This window comes from Mercenaria mercenaria, chromosome 19 (genome assembly GCF_021730395.1).
Source record: "Mercenaria mercenaria strain notata chromosome 19, MADL_Memer_1, whole genome shotgun sequence".
In the NCBI taxonomy this organism is placed as follows: domain Eukaryota; kingdom Metazoa; phylum Mollusca; class Bivalvia; order Venerida; family Veneridae; genus Mercenaria; species Mercenaria mercenaria.
This window is the reverse complement of record NC_069379.1, coordinates 9,207,172-9,227,489: the sequence shown is the minus strand read 5'-3', so window position 1 is coordinate 9,227,489 and position 20,318 is coordinate 9,207,172. Positions and strand designations below refer to the sequence as shown.

The window sequence follows — 20,318 nt, the reverse complement described above, 5'->3', positions numbered from 1 at the left end:
GATCTGTGTATGAAAAGAATTGGAACCACTGCCTTACCCTTGCATGATCGTAAGAGGCGACTAATAGGGTCTTAACACTTGGTTTTGTAGTATTAACTCTGATTCCAGCAGGTATGCAAATTTTGATTCCATACGTCATGTTTTTATTTCGATGTAAATGAGATGCGGAACCAAAATTTGTAGTCCTGTTTGGCGCCATATAACCTATACTGTGTTGGTGCGCCGTAAAACCCAAATAAAAAAAAATAAAAAAATATATCTTATTGAATAACACTTAAATAAAAGGTGACTGTAGCATTTGATCTGATGAAGTTATTCAGAATTCTCCATATCAGCTTTAAAGGATGAATCTCGTTACCAGTAAATAGCCTTTTCCGGTTTTACGGTGAGGGGGTATCGGCCATTACGCTATAAGCGCTTGTGCTATAAGCGCTAGTGTTAAGTATTATCATTTTTTAAAGGTTTAAACGGGAAAAATGTACAAAAAATATTGCAGATTATCGTAAAAACATTGTTTTAATTAAGATGCCCAAAGTTTACTTTATGTTTGATATGTTGAAATATTATCTTTTATTCTACACCTTGCTCCCGTAGCTCGATAGCGGTGGTGTGAAATTATCATAGTCGCATTTTTCAAAAATAAATTCGTACAAAGATTTTGTTGTCGAGGTCGTAAAATAGTATTTTCATTGCGAGAAAGTAAGAATTTTCCTTAATGCTTATCTTCTGGCAAAACAATTGCTAGTATTGTACACTGTCGCCATTGAGGACGAGATTTACCAAGTGTATTTTCACACTTAATAAACATTGAACCAGACTTTTTGTAGAGACTTACCCTATGCCCTCTTTACACAAGATAAACAATCTGATTATACAGTGAAATTGTTGAGTGAACAAACGTAATCCTGTCCATGTTATACCATTGCAATAAAAAAGTAAGCTATCTATGTTACCTGCTATTACACATGATAACACAGTCATGCATCTAATAGTCCTGAAATTGTTTTCTTTGATTTTGTCACATTTGTAGATATTTTCCCCATACTTTAAAGCCCTGCTTCGCGGCTATTTAAATTCTATTGTGTGTATGCAACCCATGATTACAATAGGTAACAGTTAACGGCCACGCGCCACACTTTAGCACGCAAACCCACAGGTATTTCATATAGAATTTTATATAAAATAGACTCTATTTTGACAGGCGTCAGTGTTCATGGTCAGGAATTTAAGGTTAGAAGGTAGGACTGGAGCAGGTCTTTAACGCTCATATAGGGTAGCAGAGATTATTCAAAAAGATAATAAAAAAGACGTAAAACGGCAACTTTATGACAAATATAATCATAACGATTACCAGCAATTACCTTGTTCGCTGGTAAAAAGTACATAATAGTATATGTATGTTGATTACCGGACCTCTAGACTCCGGGTCTTGCGGTCCGGTTACCGGATCCCTAGCCACTTTCTTTATCGAACGGAAGTAACTGTCGTGGAAAATAAAGGTTGGCGTCGCCTAAATTTAATACATTATATATGACTATGATATAGGTAAACGCCTGTATTCACGGAGTATTTTTAGATGAAAAATTAATTAGACAATAAAAAAATCTAATAATATATGTTAATATATTTCAGAAATAATTTAAAGCAAAAGAGTGTTTTAACACTATTTATGGGCGGTTATACGTCAGGCGCCCTCGTGAAATTATTTGTACGACTTATTACCGCCCGAGTGTATAAACAGTGTTAAAAACTCTTTTGCTATATATTATTTTGATTCTAATATGCCCTTAATCTTAAACAGTAGATAAAATATAGTAGCGCTCGATTTTGGTCGCAATAAAAACTTCTACGTTACCGCACGTTAACATGACGTCATTCTAGTGTAAGCGTGTTTTAACAGAAACAAGCATATTAGAATTGTATGTAACAAGAATTCTAATACCCTTGTCTCTGTTAAAACACACTTACGCTAGAATGACGTCACGTTAACATGCGGTGACGTCATGCTTTTTGTTGCGACCAAGAAAGAGCGCTACGGTATTTTATCTACTGTTTTAGATTAAAGGCATATTAGAATCGAAATAATTTATAGCAAAACTGTGTTTTAACACTATTTATACACTCGGGCGGTAATACGTCGTACAAATAATTTCACTCGGGCTGCGCCCTCGTGAAATTATTACGCCCCGACGTATTACCACCTATCATGCATAAATAGTGTTAAAGCACTCTTTTGCTATAAATTATTTCTTAAACATTATTTGTTTAGGTTACAATATTGTTCCATAACAAGCGTTATCTTTAAGATTGAGTTAATAATTCAACACAAAAAATATTTTACCTAGACTACTTGGAAATAATAATCCACAATAAATGACAGTTACATGTATTTATTTTATTTCATCCCAAGGTAAATGCCATGAAGAAATGTGGTTGAACTCAGGAAACCACAAACTTATATAGTGAAAAAATTCCAGGCCGATGATTCTCATTATCAGTGTCAAAATATTGCAATTATCACGAGGAAAACTAAACAATAGAACTCTTAATTAAACTATTATAGACAGATATCTCAGTTTTACCGCAAGCAATGTTTACTTTAAAGTGCGTTTAAATTGACAAAAGTGTCAATTATATATCCTTTTTAGTTGCAAACAAATGTACGGTAAAATTATTAATTGCGGAAGTATTTATGCGAAAGAAATGAAATATATTGTGAAGTAACAATATATTATTACTTATTAATAATATAAGAGATGGGTATTTTAAAGATATCTATTTGCAATCGGTCACTCAAATATCTTATCATTAGCTATTTTGAGATGAAAAAAGCATAAATATCATTGTGAATAAACTATTTAGTAAGTATTAAACAAAAGATCAGGCATCAGATAAGATTAATAAAATATTAGAATATTAAGGAATGGTCACAGTTTACATCTGTATTAGTATCAATTCATTCTTGTAAGGGGTATTGATGCTAGACGAAACGGTCCCATTTGGTTAACCAAGAGATGACCCATATAAAGCAACCCAAGTCCAAAATGAGGTCAATGTCAAACTGATGTCAGGTGATGTCTGAAGATGAGGAATGTCACAGGTTACATCTACATTAGTATTAAGTCATTCTTGTAAGGGGTATTGATTCTAGACGAAACGGTCCCATTTGGTTAACCAAGAGATGGCCCATATAAAGCAACCTAAGTCCAAAATGAGGTCAAGGTCAAACTGAGGTCAGAAGATGTCTGAAGATGAGGAATACAGGTTACATCTGCATTAGTATCAAGTCATTCTAGTAAGGGGTATTGATGCTAGACGAAACGGTCCCATTTGGTTAACCTCGTACGGACGGTCGGACGAACGAACGAAAGAACAAACGGACGGACAGGACAATCATTATATGCCCCGCATCAGTAGATGCTGGGGGCTTAAAAACCCACTACTCAGTGGTTCAAGGTCGAGTATGGAAGAGTTATCGACATTCTTTATTTACATTGAATTATATCATATCTGAAACAAGAAGGCCATGAAGGCCCTGTATCGCTCACCTGACCTATTGACCTAAAGATCATCAAGATTAACATTCTGACCAAGTTTCATTAAGATATGGTCATGAATGTGGTCTCTAAAGTGTTAATAAGCTTTTCCTCTGATTTGATCGGGTGACCCATTTTCTGACCCCACATGATCCAGCTTCGAACTTGACCTAAAGATAACCAGGATTAACATTCTAACCGAGTTTAATGAAGATAGTCATAAATGTGACCTTTAGAGTGTTTACAAGCTTTTCCTTTGATTTGACCTAGTGACCTAATTTTTAACCCCATCTGACACAGATTTTAATTTTACAGATAGATCATCAAGATCAACATTCTGACCAAGTTTCATTAAGATACAGTCATAAATGTGGCCTCTACAGTGTTAACAAGATTTTCCTTTGTTTTAACCTGTGACCTAGTTTTTAAACCTACATGTCCTAGATTCATACTGGACCTTGAGACCTTCAAGATTTACTTTCTGACCACGATTCATGAAGATACAGTTATAAATGTGCCCTCTACAGCTTTTTCTTTGATTTGACCTGGTGACCTAGTTTTTGACCCAGATGACCCAAAATCAAACTCGTCCAAGATTTTACTGAGGGTAACATTCTGACCAAGTTTCATTAAGTTTGGGCCAAAATTGTGACCTCTAGAGTGTTAACAACCTTTTCCTTTGATTTGACCTGGTGGCCTAGTTTTTGACCCCAGATGATCTAATATCAAAATAGTCCAAGATTTTATGGAGGGTAACATTCTGACCAAGTTTCATAAAGATTTGGCCAAAATTCTGACCTCTAGAGTGTTAACAAGCTTTTCCTTTGATTTGACCTGGTGACCTAGTTTTGAAACCCAGATGACCCAATATCGAACTCGTCCAAGAATTATTTCAGACTAACATTCTGACGAAGTTTCATTAAGATTGGGCCAAAACAGTGACCTCTAGTGTTAACAAGCTTTTCTTTTTCTTTTGATTTGCCCTGGTGACCTAGTTTTTGACCCCAGATGACCCGATATCGGAATCGTCCAAGATTTTATTGAGGGTAACATTTTAACCAAGTTTCATTATGATTGGGCCAAAATTGTGACCTCTAAAGTGTTAACAGTCAAACTGTTGACGACGGACGACTGACAGACGGACGACGGACACAGGGAGATCACAAAAGCTCACCTTTGAGCACTTCGTTGAGCTAAAAATCCAAAAAAAATCATTTACTTTTTATTTATTTGGGACTACAAGTTTTGGTTTCACATCTCATTTACATCGAAATAAAACATGAGGTATGGAATAAAAATTTTCGTACCACAGAGTTACAGCAAAACCAATTCTTAAGACCCTATTAGTCGCCTCTTACGATCATTAAAGGGAAAGGCAGTGGTTCCAATTCTTTTCATATACAGATCGACCCAGAACCACATGGGACCCAAGAAACTTCAAGACAATGAAGCATAAAATTAAATTTCTGTTTATTTTGTATTTATTTTATCTTACTTATTTATTATATTTATTATTATAGCAGATGACAAAAATAAAAATACCTGAAAGGTTCAAGACATAACCTTATATTGTGATAAAGTTATGTCCAGAAAGCGAAGATTGCTAAAAACTTTTAAGTATGAAAGGGGCATAAATCTGTCAAAAATACAATTACAGTTACTGAGATTGTAACCACACATACAGACGATAATTATAAAGAAATATTATTAATTTCAAGTATTCAAAGTACAAAAGTTATGTCTATAAAGGAAGCTTTCGAGAAAAATTAACATGAAAATAATTCCTTGTATAACAACTTGGTGATCTTGACCTTATGTATAATGGGCCCAGCCCCTTCACATACTTTGTATGCTGGACAATGTTTATGTGAACTTAAAATAAGATACATGTATAGGCAATAGTAACAAAGATAATTCAAGGTTGCTAAAAAACTTGAACCATAAAAATAACCTAAGTTTAACACCAAAGGCTGACAAAAATCTTTGACCTAAAAATAACCTAACTGTAACACCTTGGTGACCTTGACATTGGGTATAATGGGCCAAACCCCTGCATATACTTTGTTTGACTGCTAAACAATGTTAATGTGAAGTTACAGTAAGATATAAGCAGAAGTAACAAAGAAAAGCAAAGGTAACAAAGAAAAGCAAAGGTTGCCATTACTTTACCATGAAGGCTCACACTGACGCCTGTGCGAGTAGAATAGCACCCCTATTCTCTGTGGATCTAAGTCAATCGCAAAATATGGTCTCTATCTTGTTCGTAAGCCTAAAATAGCAAATTTTGGCCTGTAAAGGGGCCATAACTCTAGAACCCATGATTGGATCTGGCTGGTTTTCGAAGAGAACCGAGATATTATGCTAATACAGGTTGTATGCGAGTTTTCTGCTTAAGATCAAATATTGCAAAATGTGTTTTCTATTGAATTGACAAGCCAAAAATAACAAAATTTGGCTCTTTAAGGGTTCATTATTCTAGACAGTTTTTGAATGGGACCGATATATTTTGCCAATAGCTTTTTTCAAATGAGTAGAAAGCTATTATCAATACAATGTTGTTGTTTTTTTAGTAGTACGAGCACTTCAGGAGTCCTACAAGAATGTAAATGCTGTTCCTGTCCTTGAAGTCATATTGCTCAGTAAAAAAGCAATGGCTCAGAGTAATAAAAAACACCCCTTGATACACCTATGAAAGAAATATGCATTAATGGAACCACAAAAGAGATATATTTGAATATAATACATGCATAATTACAAATCATGTTCAAAATATTTTCAAATATGTGTCTTCCAATTACTGCTTTGATTAAATCCTGTATTTTCATTTCATATGACACTGTACCGAAGACCAGTCTACTGGATATCATATCTTAATCATTTTTTGTCCTGTATGTTTTTCATAATTATGTACCCTTAGATTACCCCTTGCACTTTCATATACCTCACATTTAAAAATTGTCTCCCATTTCTGTTTTTGCCTAGATGCATTTTGAGGTAACTGCTTGAAGTACATGCATAATTGCAATCATGTCATTTACATTTTTTTCCAGTATGTAGTTTCATATGCTGATTCAGAGAATCTCTTCGATTACACGCATAATCACAAAAACCACATTTAAATCGTTTCTCTCCCGTATGTACTGACATATGTCTCTTAAGATGAGAGCGCTGGTAAAACATATAATTACAAACATCACATTTAAATTGTTTCTCTCCTGTATGTATTGCCATATGGCTCCTCAGACTACTATTATAGCGGAATGTATGATCACACATATTACATTTAATGTTTCTTTCTCCTGTATGTACCTTCATATGTGTTTGCAGCCTGGTTCTTTCATTGCATGCATAATCACACACATCACATTTAAAGCGTTTCTCTCCTGTATGTATTGCCATATGCCTCTTCAGACCACTGCTATTATAACACGCAAAATCACACAAATTGCATTTAAGGCTTCGCTCTCCTGTATGTATCTTCATATGATTTTTCAGAATGTTTTTTAGATTGCATGCATAATCACAAACATCACATTTAAAGCGTTTCACTCCTGTATGTACTGCCATATGCCTCTTCAGACCACTGCCATCGTGGTACGCACAATCACAAACGTCACACTTAAAGCGTTTTTCTCCTGTATGCCTTGCCATATGCCGGTTCATAGAACTTCTTACATTACACACATAATCGCACATGTTACATTTAAAGCGTTTCTCTCCTGTATGTATTGCCATATGTCTCTTCAGATTACTAGGATGGTGACATGCGTAATCACAAACATCACATTTAAAGATCTTCGCCTCTCCTCTATGTATACTGATATGTGTCTTCAAATAAGCTCTTGAGTTGCAGGAATAATCACAAATACTACATTTATAGGTCTTCTCTTCACTATGTACTGTCATATGTTCATTTAGATGAGCCTTAGTATTTGTAACATAGTTACAAAAATCACAGCTGAAGTGTTTCTCCCCTACATGTGTTTCAATGTGTTTTGTCAGACTACTTTTTGACCTAAATGCAGAACCGCAAATATCACAATTATAGCATTTATCTCCTGTATGTATTTCCATATGATTCTTTAGGGTGACAAATGAGATATGAAAAAAATCATTTTTTTTACTTTTAGAGTGACGGTTGATTTAGCAATAATACAGATGCATAATATGAATTGCTATGTTTTCCGAAGTTTTACCAGTACAACTAGTCCACTTTCTGAAATATGGCATCGTATTTATAACAACTATGAATACTTTTTTCATCATTTTCGTGACTTACCCTTCACAACTATTGTTTTAAGTGTGTAAATTTTGCACACCTACAGCTTTAAAATAGTATGTTTTTCGGATTTGGTATACATTTTATAAATTGGATCATTTGTTCAAATGCATGCAAATAGCATAGCCTTCATTTACTAGTAAATTCAAAATAAAACAAAAAATAGCTTTTATTTAAATGAACCAAACACTATTTTGTCAATTTAAGCAGTATAGACATAGAAATTGAAAATATAATTGTTTTGCTCTTTCCTGACTGGGAAAACGTTCAGAATTTAACCAATCATGTTACAAAAAGGAACCGGCATTGTTTAAATCCATAAAAGTAAGGCATTCAAATCGTCCTGTAAATGATGTGAGACATCTCGTAAATGACTGTTATCTGTATGATGCACAAATCAAGCCACACGTAACTATTATATGTCAATGTATAATAATCTAAAACATATATGATATTCAAAGAAAGATTTTAAAGATTTTAATCACAATTTATCCAGACTTCAGTGCCAATTTTGGAAATAATATTAACATTCGTAATTCAGGTAACGTATTTGTTCTAAATGAACTTAGTCAGATTAACTAAAAATTGCACTGTGTAACAAATTTCAAAATATTTGACAGTTTACTTAAAAATAAACATATGGTACAAAATATCATAGTTTTTTTGGGCGGAGTAAAGTTATCATGTCGCGTGTTCATCTCGCATCAAAAGTCACACATTGTCCCGTAAATGACTTACTAAACCCGATGTTGTTACTGATATGTAACAATATAATATAAACATAATATAAATATGCTTTACAGATCTCGAGTGCTTGCAAAAACTGTATTCTTTATATATTCTATACCTCTCCCAAGTAATATAAGCCAGCATCTGTAACATCAACATTAATATTTTTGAGAACTGTTTTTGTGTTCAAGAACCTCGAGAAATTAACAGCAAACTAGTAATTCTAGCATACACCAAAAGAAGCAAATATATATTGACTGAAACAGGAAAACATTAACATTCGCAACAAAATATCAACCCTGTTAAGTCAAATCTGGTTTTGTCCCCTATTACAATGTCCCATAAATGACTACATAAATTTGGAGGTCTCGTCACTCTTAGCAAACAATGCGTGATTTTCCTGTTGCATTCTGCCCATCGACCACCTTGAAAACATTTGTTTCTTCTTTTGCTGGCCATCTAAACTACCCCACTACTTTGCTGCATTTCGCCATGCATTTTGTCATTCTTCTCTATAACTTTATCTTCCAAAATTCGTATGAAAATACTTCTGTTGTTTCGTTCAAAAATAATTCCATACCGCACAAGGGTTTACATCCATATAGGGTATAGTTTTTATATAAAATACATATATAATTCATAGTATATATTTATCATATCATAATGCTTTAATAATGGTGAATTTTCATCATTATCGTGTATTTGATGTCTTTAAATTATGTTCTTACCTATAATCGGGCTTGGAAAAAAATTGGTCATTTACGGGACGCATTTTATCTGCAGAGCCATCTCATTCAAACCATAACACAGGCATGCACTATAACATATTTTTAAAGTAATGACAAGGGAGGCTTTATGATATTTTATAATAATTAATTCAAGTGAGTGATAAGCAGACGATCCCGCTTCGCTTTAAGATCATTGCAAAACGACTTTGTTTTGTTGGCATGTGTCAGTGAAAGAATCAACATCATTTTACTTTGTATTTAAGCATCAAATGTGCTGATACTTATATACACACAAATAAGTTTACATGTCTAAAAACAAAATGAATTAATCTGTCCTTTTTAGACTTCATTGTATCTAGGTAAAGACTTTCTCTCATTTTCGAGTCCATTCAATCATTTACGGGACGGTACTTAAACAAGGTTTTACTAATTCTGTGCAGTTTATTCTCAACTTGTTTTCCAATAACATTAAAGTATAGCCAACATCTGTTGTGCACAATAGACTCATTGTTACCCGTTATTGTAATATCCTGATAAAATCACTCACCAGCAATATCACCCAAATGCCTTCTATTATCCGTCCATAAATCTTTAAAAAATATAGCGGCGTGCAAACTTTATTCACATGATTTCCAGCTGACGTCGAGAATGAGTCCAAAGATGCATAAAAACGCACAAAAAACCTAAGCTACTGTAAGAAATGTCGGCGTACGGCTTGTAAATGATTGTTTTTTTCATTTGACACAGCTTTTTACGGGAAAACCACATAAATGTATGACATAACACCTCAGTTATGGTAACTTTGATATCCCAGGCACGTTATAGGTGGTACATCCGCTACTAGAAGTAAATATCTTGGCTGTTTTGCAGTGTTAATTACAAGACTCGTAAATGAGATTTAAAAAATTACACTTGCAGGCACGGAGTTTGTTTCGTTTTTATCTGATTTACATCATCTAGAAAGAACCTGTAACAATGTTTTACTTAATACATTGATATATTACAATAAGTTAAACAGTATTTCCACTCTAATATGTTTTGAAATGACTCTCAAAATACACAAATATAAATAGGACTCGTAAATGAGAGGAATTGATGACACAATAATGTCATCAATTTTGAAAATGAATGTCTTTTTCAGTGAAATGTTAACTAGCTTAAAATATGCATGGCCATAAGGGCAATGTATTTTAGCAGCATTTTACTTTAGCAAGGCATGATTTGTACTTAAACGGATACCGAATGTATTTAATTTTTTTCCGTTGACAAGTATTTTTGCTTACCCCTTACTCATAAAACTTGTAAAAAATAAAAGTTTGTTCATATACATAAGGTAAAAATGTGTGCAAATGTTAGGAGACATATATTTGGTACGAATAATACTTATTTTCACCATATAAACCTATAATGGCATTGTCTTGGCTTCTATAACCTCAATGACAGCATTTGTCACCCCTACGTGAGAATGCGCCCTGTGTGAGTAGAATAGCACCCCTATTCTCTGTGGATCTAAGTCAATCGCAAAATGTGGTCTCTATCTTGTTCATAAGCCTAAAATAGCAAATTTTGGCCTGTAAAGGGGCCATAACTCTAGAACCCATGATTGGATCTGGCTAGTTTCCGAAGAGAACCGAGATACTATGCTAATACAGGTTGTGTGGGAGTTTTCTGCTTAAGATCAATTATTGCAAAATGTGTTTTCTATTGAATTGACAAGCCAAAATAACAAATATCGGCTCTTTAAGGGTTCATTATTCTGGACAGTTTTTGAATGGGACTGATGTATTTTGCCAATAGCTTTTTTCAAATGAGTAGAAAGCTATAATCAATACAATGGTTTTTTTAGTAGTACGAGTACTTCAGGAGGCCTACAAGAATGTAAATGCTGTTCCTGTCCTTGAAGTCATATTGCTCAGTAAAAAGCAATGGCTCAGAGTAAAACAAGAGCTGTCGCAGGAGACAGCGTGCTCGACTATTTCGATGCTGGATAGTGAAACTGGGCACATCTGAGGAAACTAGAGCTGTCACTGGAGTGTTTAATGGCTCCAGTTGTGGATGAAGATATTGCACAATAGCCTGGGTCTATGTCAAAAATATCAACTTAAAGTAATAAGAGAGGTAAAGATAAAATGTATCAAAACACTATATAAGTATATCCTAAGCAAAAAGGGGCATAATTCATTAAATATTGGTGCCAGAGTTGTGCAGCTTGTGTCATATAGTGTGGGTGATGATGTTGAACAACTATTTTAGGTTTGAATCAAATCAATTCAGTAATATCAGAGACAGAGTGAAAGTGCATCAAAACTTTAACCTGAAATGCTAAGTAAAAAGGGGGAATGAAATCTATAAAAAATTGGTGCCAGAGTTATGCACCTTGCGTCATATGGTGTGGGTGATGATGTTGAACAACTATTTTAAGTTTGAATCAAATCCATTCAGTAATAACAGAGACAGAGTGAAAGTGCATCAAAACTTTAACCTGAAATTCTAAGTAAAAAGGGGAAATAATTCAGGAAAAATTGGTCCCAGAGTTATGCACCTTGTGTCAATGATGTGGGTGATGATGTTGAACAACTGTTTTAAGTTTGAATCAAATCCATTCAGTAATAACAGAGATAGAGTGAAAGTGCATCAAAACTTTAACCTGAAATTCTAAGTAAAAAGGGGAATAATTCATGAAAAATTGTGCCAGAGTTATGCATCTTGTGTCATATGATGTGGGTGATGATGCTGAACAACTATTTCTATTTTAAGTTTGAATCAAATCCATTCAGTAATAACAGGGGTAGAGTGAAAGTGCACCAAAACTTTAACCTGAAATTCTAAGTAAAAAGGGGGAATAATTCATGAAAAAATGGTGCCAGAGTTATGCATCTTGTGTCATATGATGTGGGTGACGATGATGAACAACTATTTTAAGTTTGAATCAAATCCATTCAGTAATAACAGAGGTAGAGTGAAAGTGCACCAAAACTTTAACCTGAAATTCTAAGTAAAAAGGGGGAATAATTCATGAAAAAATGGTGCCAGAGTTATGCACCTTGTGTCAATGATGTGGGTGATGATGTTGAACAACTGTTTTAAGTTTGAATCAAATCCATTCAGTAATAACAGAGATAGAGTGAAAGTGCATCAAAACTTTAACCTGAAAATCTTCGTGAAAAGGGGGTATAATTCATGAAATATTGGCGCCAGAGTTATGGTACTTATGTCAGATGATGTGGATGATGATGAGGAATAAGTATTTCAAGTTTGAATCAAATCCATCAAGTAATTACAGAGATATTTTGAAAAAAGAGAAAGTGCACCAAAACTTTAACCAAGGTGGGGACGCGGAAAGACGCCGACGCCGGGGCGAGTAGGATAGCTCTCCTTATACTTTGTATAGTCGAGCTAAAAAAACACCCCTTGATACACCTATAAAAGAAATATGCATTAATGGAACCACAAAAGAGATATATTTGAATATAATACATGCATAATTACAAATCATGTTCAAAATATTTTCAAATATGTGTCTTCCAATTACTGCTTGGATTAAGTCCTGTATTTTCATTTCATATGACACTGTACGGAAGACCAGTTTACTGGATATCATATCTTAATCATTTTTTGTCCTGTATGTTTTTCATATGTACCCTTAGATTACCCCTTGCACTTTCATATACTTCACATGTAAAAATTGTCTCCCATTTCTGTTTTTGCCTAGATGCATTTTGAGGTAACTGCTTGAAGTACATGCATAATTGCAATCATGTCATTTACATTTTTTTCCAGTATGTAGTTTCATATGCTGATTCAGAGAATCTCTTCGATTACACGCATAATCACAAAAACCACATTTAAATTGTTTCTCTCCCATATGTATTGACATATGTCTCTTAAGATGAGAGCGCTGGTAAAACATATAATCACAAACATCACATTTAAATTGTTTCTCTCCTGTATGTATTGCCATATGGCTCCTCAGACTACTATTATAGCGGAATGTATGATCACACATATTACATTTAATGTTTCTTTCTCCTGTATGTACCTTCATATGTGTTTGCAGCCTGGTTCTTTCATTGCATGCATAATCACAAACATCGCATTTAAAGCGTTTCTCTCCTGTATGTATTGCCATATGCCTCTTCAAATTACTGCTATTATAACATGCAAAATCACACAAATTGCATTTAAGGCTTCGCTCTCCTGTATGTATCTTCATATGATTTTTCAGAATGTTTTTTAGATTGCATGCATAATCACAAACATCACATTTAAAGCGTTTCACTCCTGTATGTACTGCCATATGCCTCTTCAGACCACTGCCATCGTGGTACGCACAATCACAAACGTCACACTTAAAGCGTTTTTCTCCTGTATGCCTTGCCATATGCCGGTTCATAGAATTTCTTACATTACACACATAATCGCACATGTTACATTTAAAGCGTTTCTCTCCTGTATGTATTGCCATATGTCTCTTCAGATTACTAGGATGGTGACATGTGTAATCACAAACATCACATTTAAAGATCTTCGCCTCTCCTCTATGAATACTGATATGTGTCTTCAAATAAGCTCTTGAGTTGCAGGAATAATCACAAATACTACATTTATAGGTCTTCTCTTCACTATGTACTGTCATATGTTCATTTAGATGAGCCTTAGTATTTGTAACATAGTTACAAAAATCACAGCTGAAGTGTTTCTCCCCTACATGTGTTTCAATGTGTTTTGTCAGACTACTTTTTGACCTAAATGCAGAACCACAAATATCACAATTATAGCATTTATCTCCTGTATGTATTTCCATATGATTCTTTAGCTCATAAATTGTGTAAAATGCGTTAGCACAAACATCACATTTAAAGCTTCGCAACCCTGTGTGTTTTAGCATGTGTCTCTTCAGATTACTGGATTGGTTACATTTATAATCACACATTTTACATTTATATAAATATTCTCCTGTATGTATTCTCATATGGCCCTTTAGGTTGGAGCTTTCAACACATGCATAGTCACATATCTTGCACCTCACGGGTTTGTCAACTGTATGTTTTCTCTTTACATGTTTCTTCAGACTACACTTTGTGTTAACTTTTTTGTCACAAATGCCACATTTAAATCTCTTAATATCTCCTGTATGTTTTTTCATGTGTTTCTTTAGATCACCTTTTACGTAAAATGCATGATCACAAACATTGCATTTAAAGCACTTTTCTCCTGTATGTATCATCATGTGACACTTCAAAGTACCTTTCAGTCTGCCTGCATAATCACAAAGATTGCATTTAAAAGGTTTCTCCCCTGTATGTATTTTCATGTGTTTCTTTAGATTCCCTCTCTGGTTACCTGCATAATCACAAAGTTTACATTTAAAGGGTTTCTCCTCTGTATGTATTCTTAAGTGAATCTTCAATTTACTTCTCGATTTTGATGCAAAATCACAAGAATCACAGTTAAAACACTTTTCCATTTCATACATGTTTATATTTTGTTTGGTTTCTGCTTTAATATCACTCATAGTGTCAAACATTCCTCTCCCGCATTTTATATCAAATGTTTCCTCCATTAGGATATTTGCTGCTTCCGAAGCTTCTTTTAATGCAGCTCTCCGCCTTTGTTCTTGGTTTCTTACTTTATACAATGTACTTCGGTAGCTTCTTACACACTTTTAAAGTACTTCTCCCTCTTTGTTCTTGGTTTCTTACTTTATACAATGTACTTCAGTAGCTTCTTACACACTTTTAAAGTACTTCTCCCTCTTTGTTCTTGGTTTCTTACTTTATACAATGTACTTCAGTAGCTTCTTACACACTTTTAAAGTACTTCTCCCTCTTTGTTCTTGGTTTCTTACTTTATACAATGTACTCCAGTAGCTTCTTACACACTTTTAAAGTACTTCTCCCCTTTTGTTCTAGGTTTCTTACAATACACTTCGATAGCGGCGTACACAGTCTTAAAGTAGTTCTCTCCTTTGTTCTAGGTTTCTTATAATAAACTTCGATAGCGGTGTACACAGTTTTAAAATAGTTCTCCCCCTTTGTTCTGTTTCCTATACTGTTGAACTGATACTAAGATTGGAATCCATCAAATGTATGCATAGATCTGCAAAAGAGTGAAAGTTATATGTAACAATACACATATAGTCATTTTATCTCGTCTTTTACAAATTATTGCATTTCTATTGGTCAAATTATTGCATTTCCATATCCTGTTAATAATTTTACGTATATGAATTTTGATTAAAACAAAATGGCTGCAGCATTTCTGGAGGGGTTGAATCAAGTTAGATTATCAATAATCTCGAGCTATCGATATCATTTCTGACAGTATATTTAATGTTTTCTTGCCATTTCACCTAAGCATGAAGCAGCCTTTTCATAGAAAACATGAGCTGAAGCACTTTATGTTTGTAACAAAAGTGCTAATATGTCACATGATGAAGATGTTACAGTAAACGTTTGGTCAACAGTCAGCCCGAACCAAGACAACGCTTCTTATAACCAGGTACTAAGTTATTCATAGTAGCAACAAAGGGAAGTCGGTCTACAAGAAAGCTATATTTTACATTTCTAAGTCTACAAAACCTCCTTACCTGGTAGAATTACCATGAAATATACTAACAAGAGGGTCATGATGACCCTGGATCGCTCACCTGAGTAATATGAGCAACATGTTTCAAATGCCAAACTGATGATAAAATATTAAGAAAGTCAGCAGGTCACATTCGTGGTCAATGAAATTCATTTTTATGATCTGAGTGCAAAACTGTATATGTCATCAAAATTTCAAGGCTGTATCTTAAAAAAAAAGAAAGTAGGTCAGTAGGTCAAGGTCACAGTCAAGTAACATCATATTACTTTGGGTCATCAAATTTCATTACCGTATTTCCTTTGATAAGTTGAAAGTGTTAACAATGTATGTCTCCAATGAACTTGATTTTATATTGTTGACCGCGTAATGTATGATGGTGACACGTGTTACCAATGTACTAATTAAACTAACAGGCTCTAACAAACAAGCTCTTTTCTGTTGTACATGGACACAGTAATATATATATTTAGTTATTTTGTTTGTTTTGTTTTATTTTATTAAATAACAAAATCAAACAACTATGTGTGGTTATATTTCTATATAAATATAATGACTTACTAATTATATATGTCATAAAACTCACTTTTCCACTCGGTTTTGGGCACATTTTGGTCCGACGTTACAGTTTGACTACTTTTTAATGTATATGGTATTGTTATCGGATTTTTTTTCATTTGACTAACATATAAAAAGTACATATTTGTGTTAAAAAAGGCATTAACAAAAAATTTACACTGGACCCGTGCCTGTGTCTTTAGCAGGCTGGGCACATCTCCCAATCGGGGTAAATTACCTTGTTCGGGGTAATATACCCCGATAAGGGTAAAACAAGAACAATAGAAAAGTACAAAATTTTTGATAACTTTTTTATTAAGGAAGTGCTAATGCTCATATACACAGGTCAACTTCGTATGATATAAACAGTTGACAACATGATAATTTTTTAACAGATTTTTGTTGTAAAAATTTTGATTTTTCACCTTTTTTTAACATATGCAAAATTGATAAAATGGTACATACTGGTTCGAGTCGTAAATTCGGCCAGGTTGTAAATATTTGGCCACCCACTTTAAAGGTTTTTTTGGAGCCAGATGCTTGAGAACACATTCTGTGTCATCACAAGCGCTTGCGTTAGCAACAATGTCGGCAAAAAACAACAAGTTGAGGTGAGTAGAAAAAAAGTTGTCCTTACCTAAAGTTGCATACTCTAAATAGCAAATATTTTGTCTCGCGGGTTGCGTGACGTCAACGCATGCGCTCGATTATGCTGAGGCCCAGTAAGGGTTAATTCAAATTTATAAACACGAAAAGAACATGCGCTAACTAGCATAAAACACGTAAAAGCCAAGTAAATGAATATATTGTCCCTCAACGTCATAAAATTTCCATGAAATGCGCGGTAAAGTCTATGTTGTTTTTTCACGTTAACGTCATTTCCATTTGAATTATTCATTTTGGAGCCGTAATACATTTACGCTTTGCCATGGAATGCGCATATATAAAAAGGTGTTATAACAGCACGTGTGCGCGAGAATTTCTCTGTTAACATATGTTTACTCTTCTGTTAAAACTCCCCCGAAAAGTGACAAGAACAGCAGTTTCATGCTAGTATGTGTAATAAACAGTGATGTAAAAATTAAACTACGTCATGCCAATATGAGAAGAATGACAGGCACATTTTAAATCTCCGTTGGCAAATATTTCCGAGATATGCTATTGAAAATTGATTGCAGTTTGTTGGAAAAGGAACGATTTTGGCTGTAGCGTCGATTTATTTCCAAGACAACGTTAAAAATATAACCAACTTTATGTTTAAAAAGTGGCCGAATATTTACAACCTCTAAAAGGTAAAATGTGGAGGCTAAACCTGGCCGTTATTTTAAGCGCGGTTTTGTTGTTGACCATACTGTAAACAGCCGTTTATGATAACAATCAATGTGGCTTGTATTAAAACACATATGGTAGAAATTTTGTACAAATTCGCTGTATTAAGAAAGAAATATTTATGAAAAACTGCTAAAAGCAGGTAGAGCACACACAGTAATTAACAGATCATTTATAAATCAATATATCACCTGTAAATGTATATATCAACACATCTTTTAATCAATATATTAGTAAGTAAAACTGTTTTTAAAAAAATTCGCAGTCAAATCCGCACCATAAAACGCACATCCGGGGTTTATTTTTGTTTACACCAGCACATTTGTGAAGGTAATTTCAACTTCAAACGCTGCGAATTTTGCCTTTGGGGACATATTTTCAATGAACTGTACAAGTGAAGGACTTCAGGATTATAATATACCCCAGAAAAAGCAAAAATAAGTCAACAATTTGTTTCATTGCCTTTCTTTCAATTCACTGGAAACATTTTGAATTTAGGGTTGGATATCGTTAAGGACGAAGCGGTCCGATACCGATACCGATACCAACGAAACGATACGGTATTTTTAACGATACCGATACCGATACCAAGCTTTGAAGTACATCACATAAGCAATGATTTGATTAGTATTAAATACACCCTTTGAAGTAGTTATACAGGAAAATTTGCTTTGATATATAAACATTTTAAGTCTGTTAATTTGATGTTGTACTAAAACTATGAAAGAGTAAAAAAAAGAAACATATTTTACAAACTAGAGTTTTCCAAAATAAAAAAAAGAGTAGATACGTCGCTCACTGTGCAATTTAAATCTAGGACTCATTGACTGTGTTAATGCTTGCTCTGCACTGACGAACTGTGAAATTCAACACTCTAGCTTTCAAATTAACCCATTTAACAAGTCAGACTCGTCACTCATTATAAATCTTCAACCAGGTTAACTAGTAATGTATTTAAATTGAAACATTTTTTTTCAACACAATTTTCATTGAAAATAACCCTCAAAACGCTTGAAACAACCAGCAATAACGTATTTCTATTAGTTCGCGAAATCCGATGACTTGTTTACGTAGGTTACAGCTTAGTTTCGTAACTTTTTATTAAAATAATTTTTTTTCATTTGTTTTGACAGAATATGACAAAGAGCAATAAAGTGTCGTACATTTTGCAATTAAGTATGATTTACGTAGTATAAAACGACGGGAAAAGAAGTTTTTTATGATAATATTTAGCATACGAAATTATTCGCAAGGCCAGCTCTCCATGTTACTTGGAGCGGTGTCACAGTAAACAATGTCGATCGCGTTATTACTGTGTTTCAAATACTACTTGCTTATTTTCTGCTTTCTTTTGCCGCGGATTTGGTAATTATTTTGTTTATTTACTTTTATGGAAATACCGGAATCGGAACCGGTTCTTTACGAAACGGTATATACCGGTACTTTACGAAGTGATTATTCGGTACGGTACCGATACCGGGAACCGGTATCCAACCCTAATTTTGATGTTGACTGGTACTTTTCCATCATTTACTTTAACAAGCGCCGTGATTGATGCTGACAAAGAGATGCTATTCATTACTAAGAAGCTGCTGATGAAACTGAATGACGATGTTGTAAACCAGTCAATCGTGACCTTCACCCCGGAAAAGAAAGGAGAAGAATTTTGACATTATTAGTTGAATAAGTTATATTTTGACATATTCATAGCATTTGAAACTGTTAAACGTGCATATGCGGTTTAATACAGATATGCTAATGCAGTTTATTTTAAAAACGCATCATGACAAACATTGCTTTTAATCATAAAATGAAAATTTACTGTTTTTTGTTCCGTCTTCATCGTTGAATTCTTTGCGGAAATGATTTGCATTAGAATATCACGGTTATGAAGTGACTGATATATTGATTAAAAGATGTGTTGATATATAAATTTACAGGTGATATATTGATTTATATATGATCTGTTAATTACTGTGTGTGCTCTACCTGAAAAGTGGCCGAATTTACGACTCGAACCAGTAGGCATATATGTTAGCACTTTAAAGAAAAAAGAAATATCATTTTTTGTGCTTTTCTATTGTTCTAATTGTACATTGATCGGGGTATATTACCCCGAACGAGGTAATTTACCCCGATTGGGAGATGTGCCCAACCTATTTAGTACCCTACTTCAGAATTCAACAGAAAATGTCACCAAAATCCGATCATTACCTCGCTGGATACACTAAAACGTTAACTCTAGCTGTGTTATGATTTGGTAGACTTTTCTGCACAGCAATATGAGAAATTTACTACAGGTAAATTAACAACTTACCTGATTATAAAGTTTATTCAGAGTCAAGCGTGTAAAATTATACAAAGGACGTAATTTTTCAAAGGGGAGTAACTATTCAACACGTAATTTATCAAAGGGAAATAACTGTCCTGAGATATGAACAAACGGCTAAAGACAGTAAGTCCACGGGAATACTCCCAACAATCAATTTTGGTTTTAACATGGAGGTCGGGGCAGTTGTTAAAACATGTTGCTATGTTACATGATACATGTGTTAAAAGAGTAAGAGCATATAC

At 34.0% G+C, this 20,318-nt stretch overlaps 2 protein-coding genes across 2 annotated transcripts; both read right to left on the bottom strand.

Moving 5' to 3' along the window:
* Nucleotides 1-4,769: 4,769 nt before the first annotated feature.
* On the bottom strand, nt 4,770-7,610 carry LOC128551308 (zinc finger protein 888-like). The gene has a single exon (XM_053532122.1). It carries the CDS (start codon nt 7,608-7,610, stop codon nt 6,567-6,569), a length of 1,044 nt encoding a protein of 347 aa, XP_053388097.1. The 3' UTR covers nt 4,770-6,566.
* Nucleotides 7,611-12,687: 5,077 nt separating this feature from the next.
* LOC123542145 (zinc finger protein 845-like) lies at nt 12,688-20,118 on the bottom strand. The gene is made up of 2 exons (XM_045327814.2): nt 20,062-20,118; nt 12,688-15,371 (listed from the first exon to the last, which is right to left on the bottom strand). The coding sequence occupies exon 2, from the start codon at nt 14,833-14,835 to the stop codon at nt 13,033-13,035; it is 1,803 nt and encodes a 600-aa protein (XP_045183749.2). The 5' UTR covers nt 14,836-15,371; nt 20,062-20,118; the 3' UTR covers nt 12,688-13,032.
* Nucleotides 20,119-20,318: the final 200 nt, after the last annotated feature.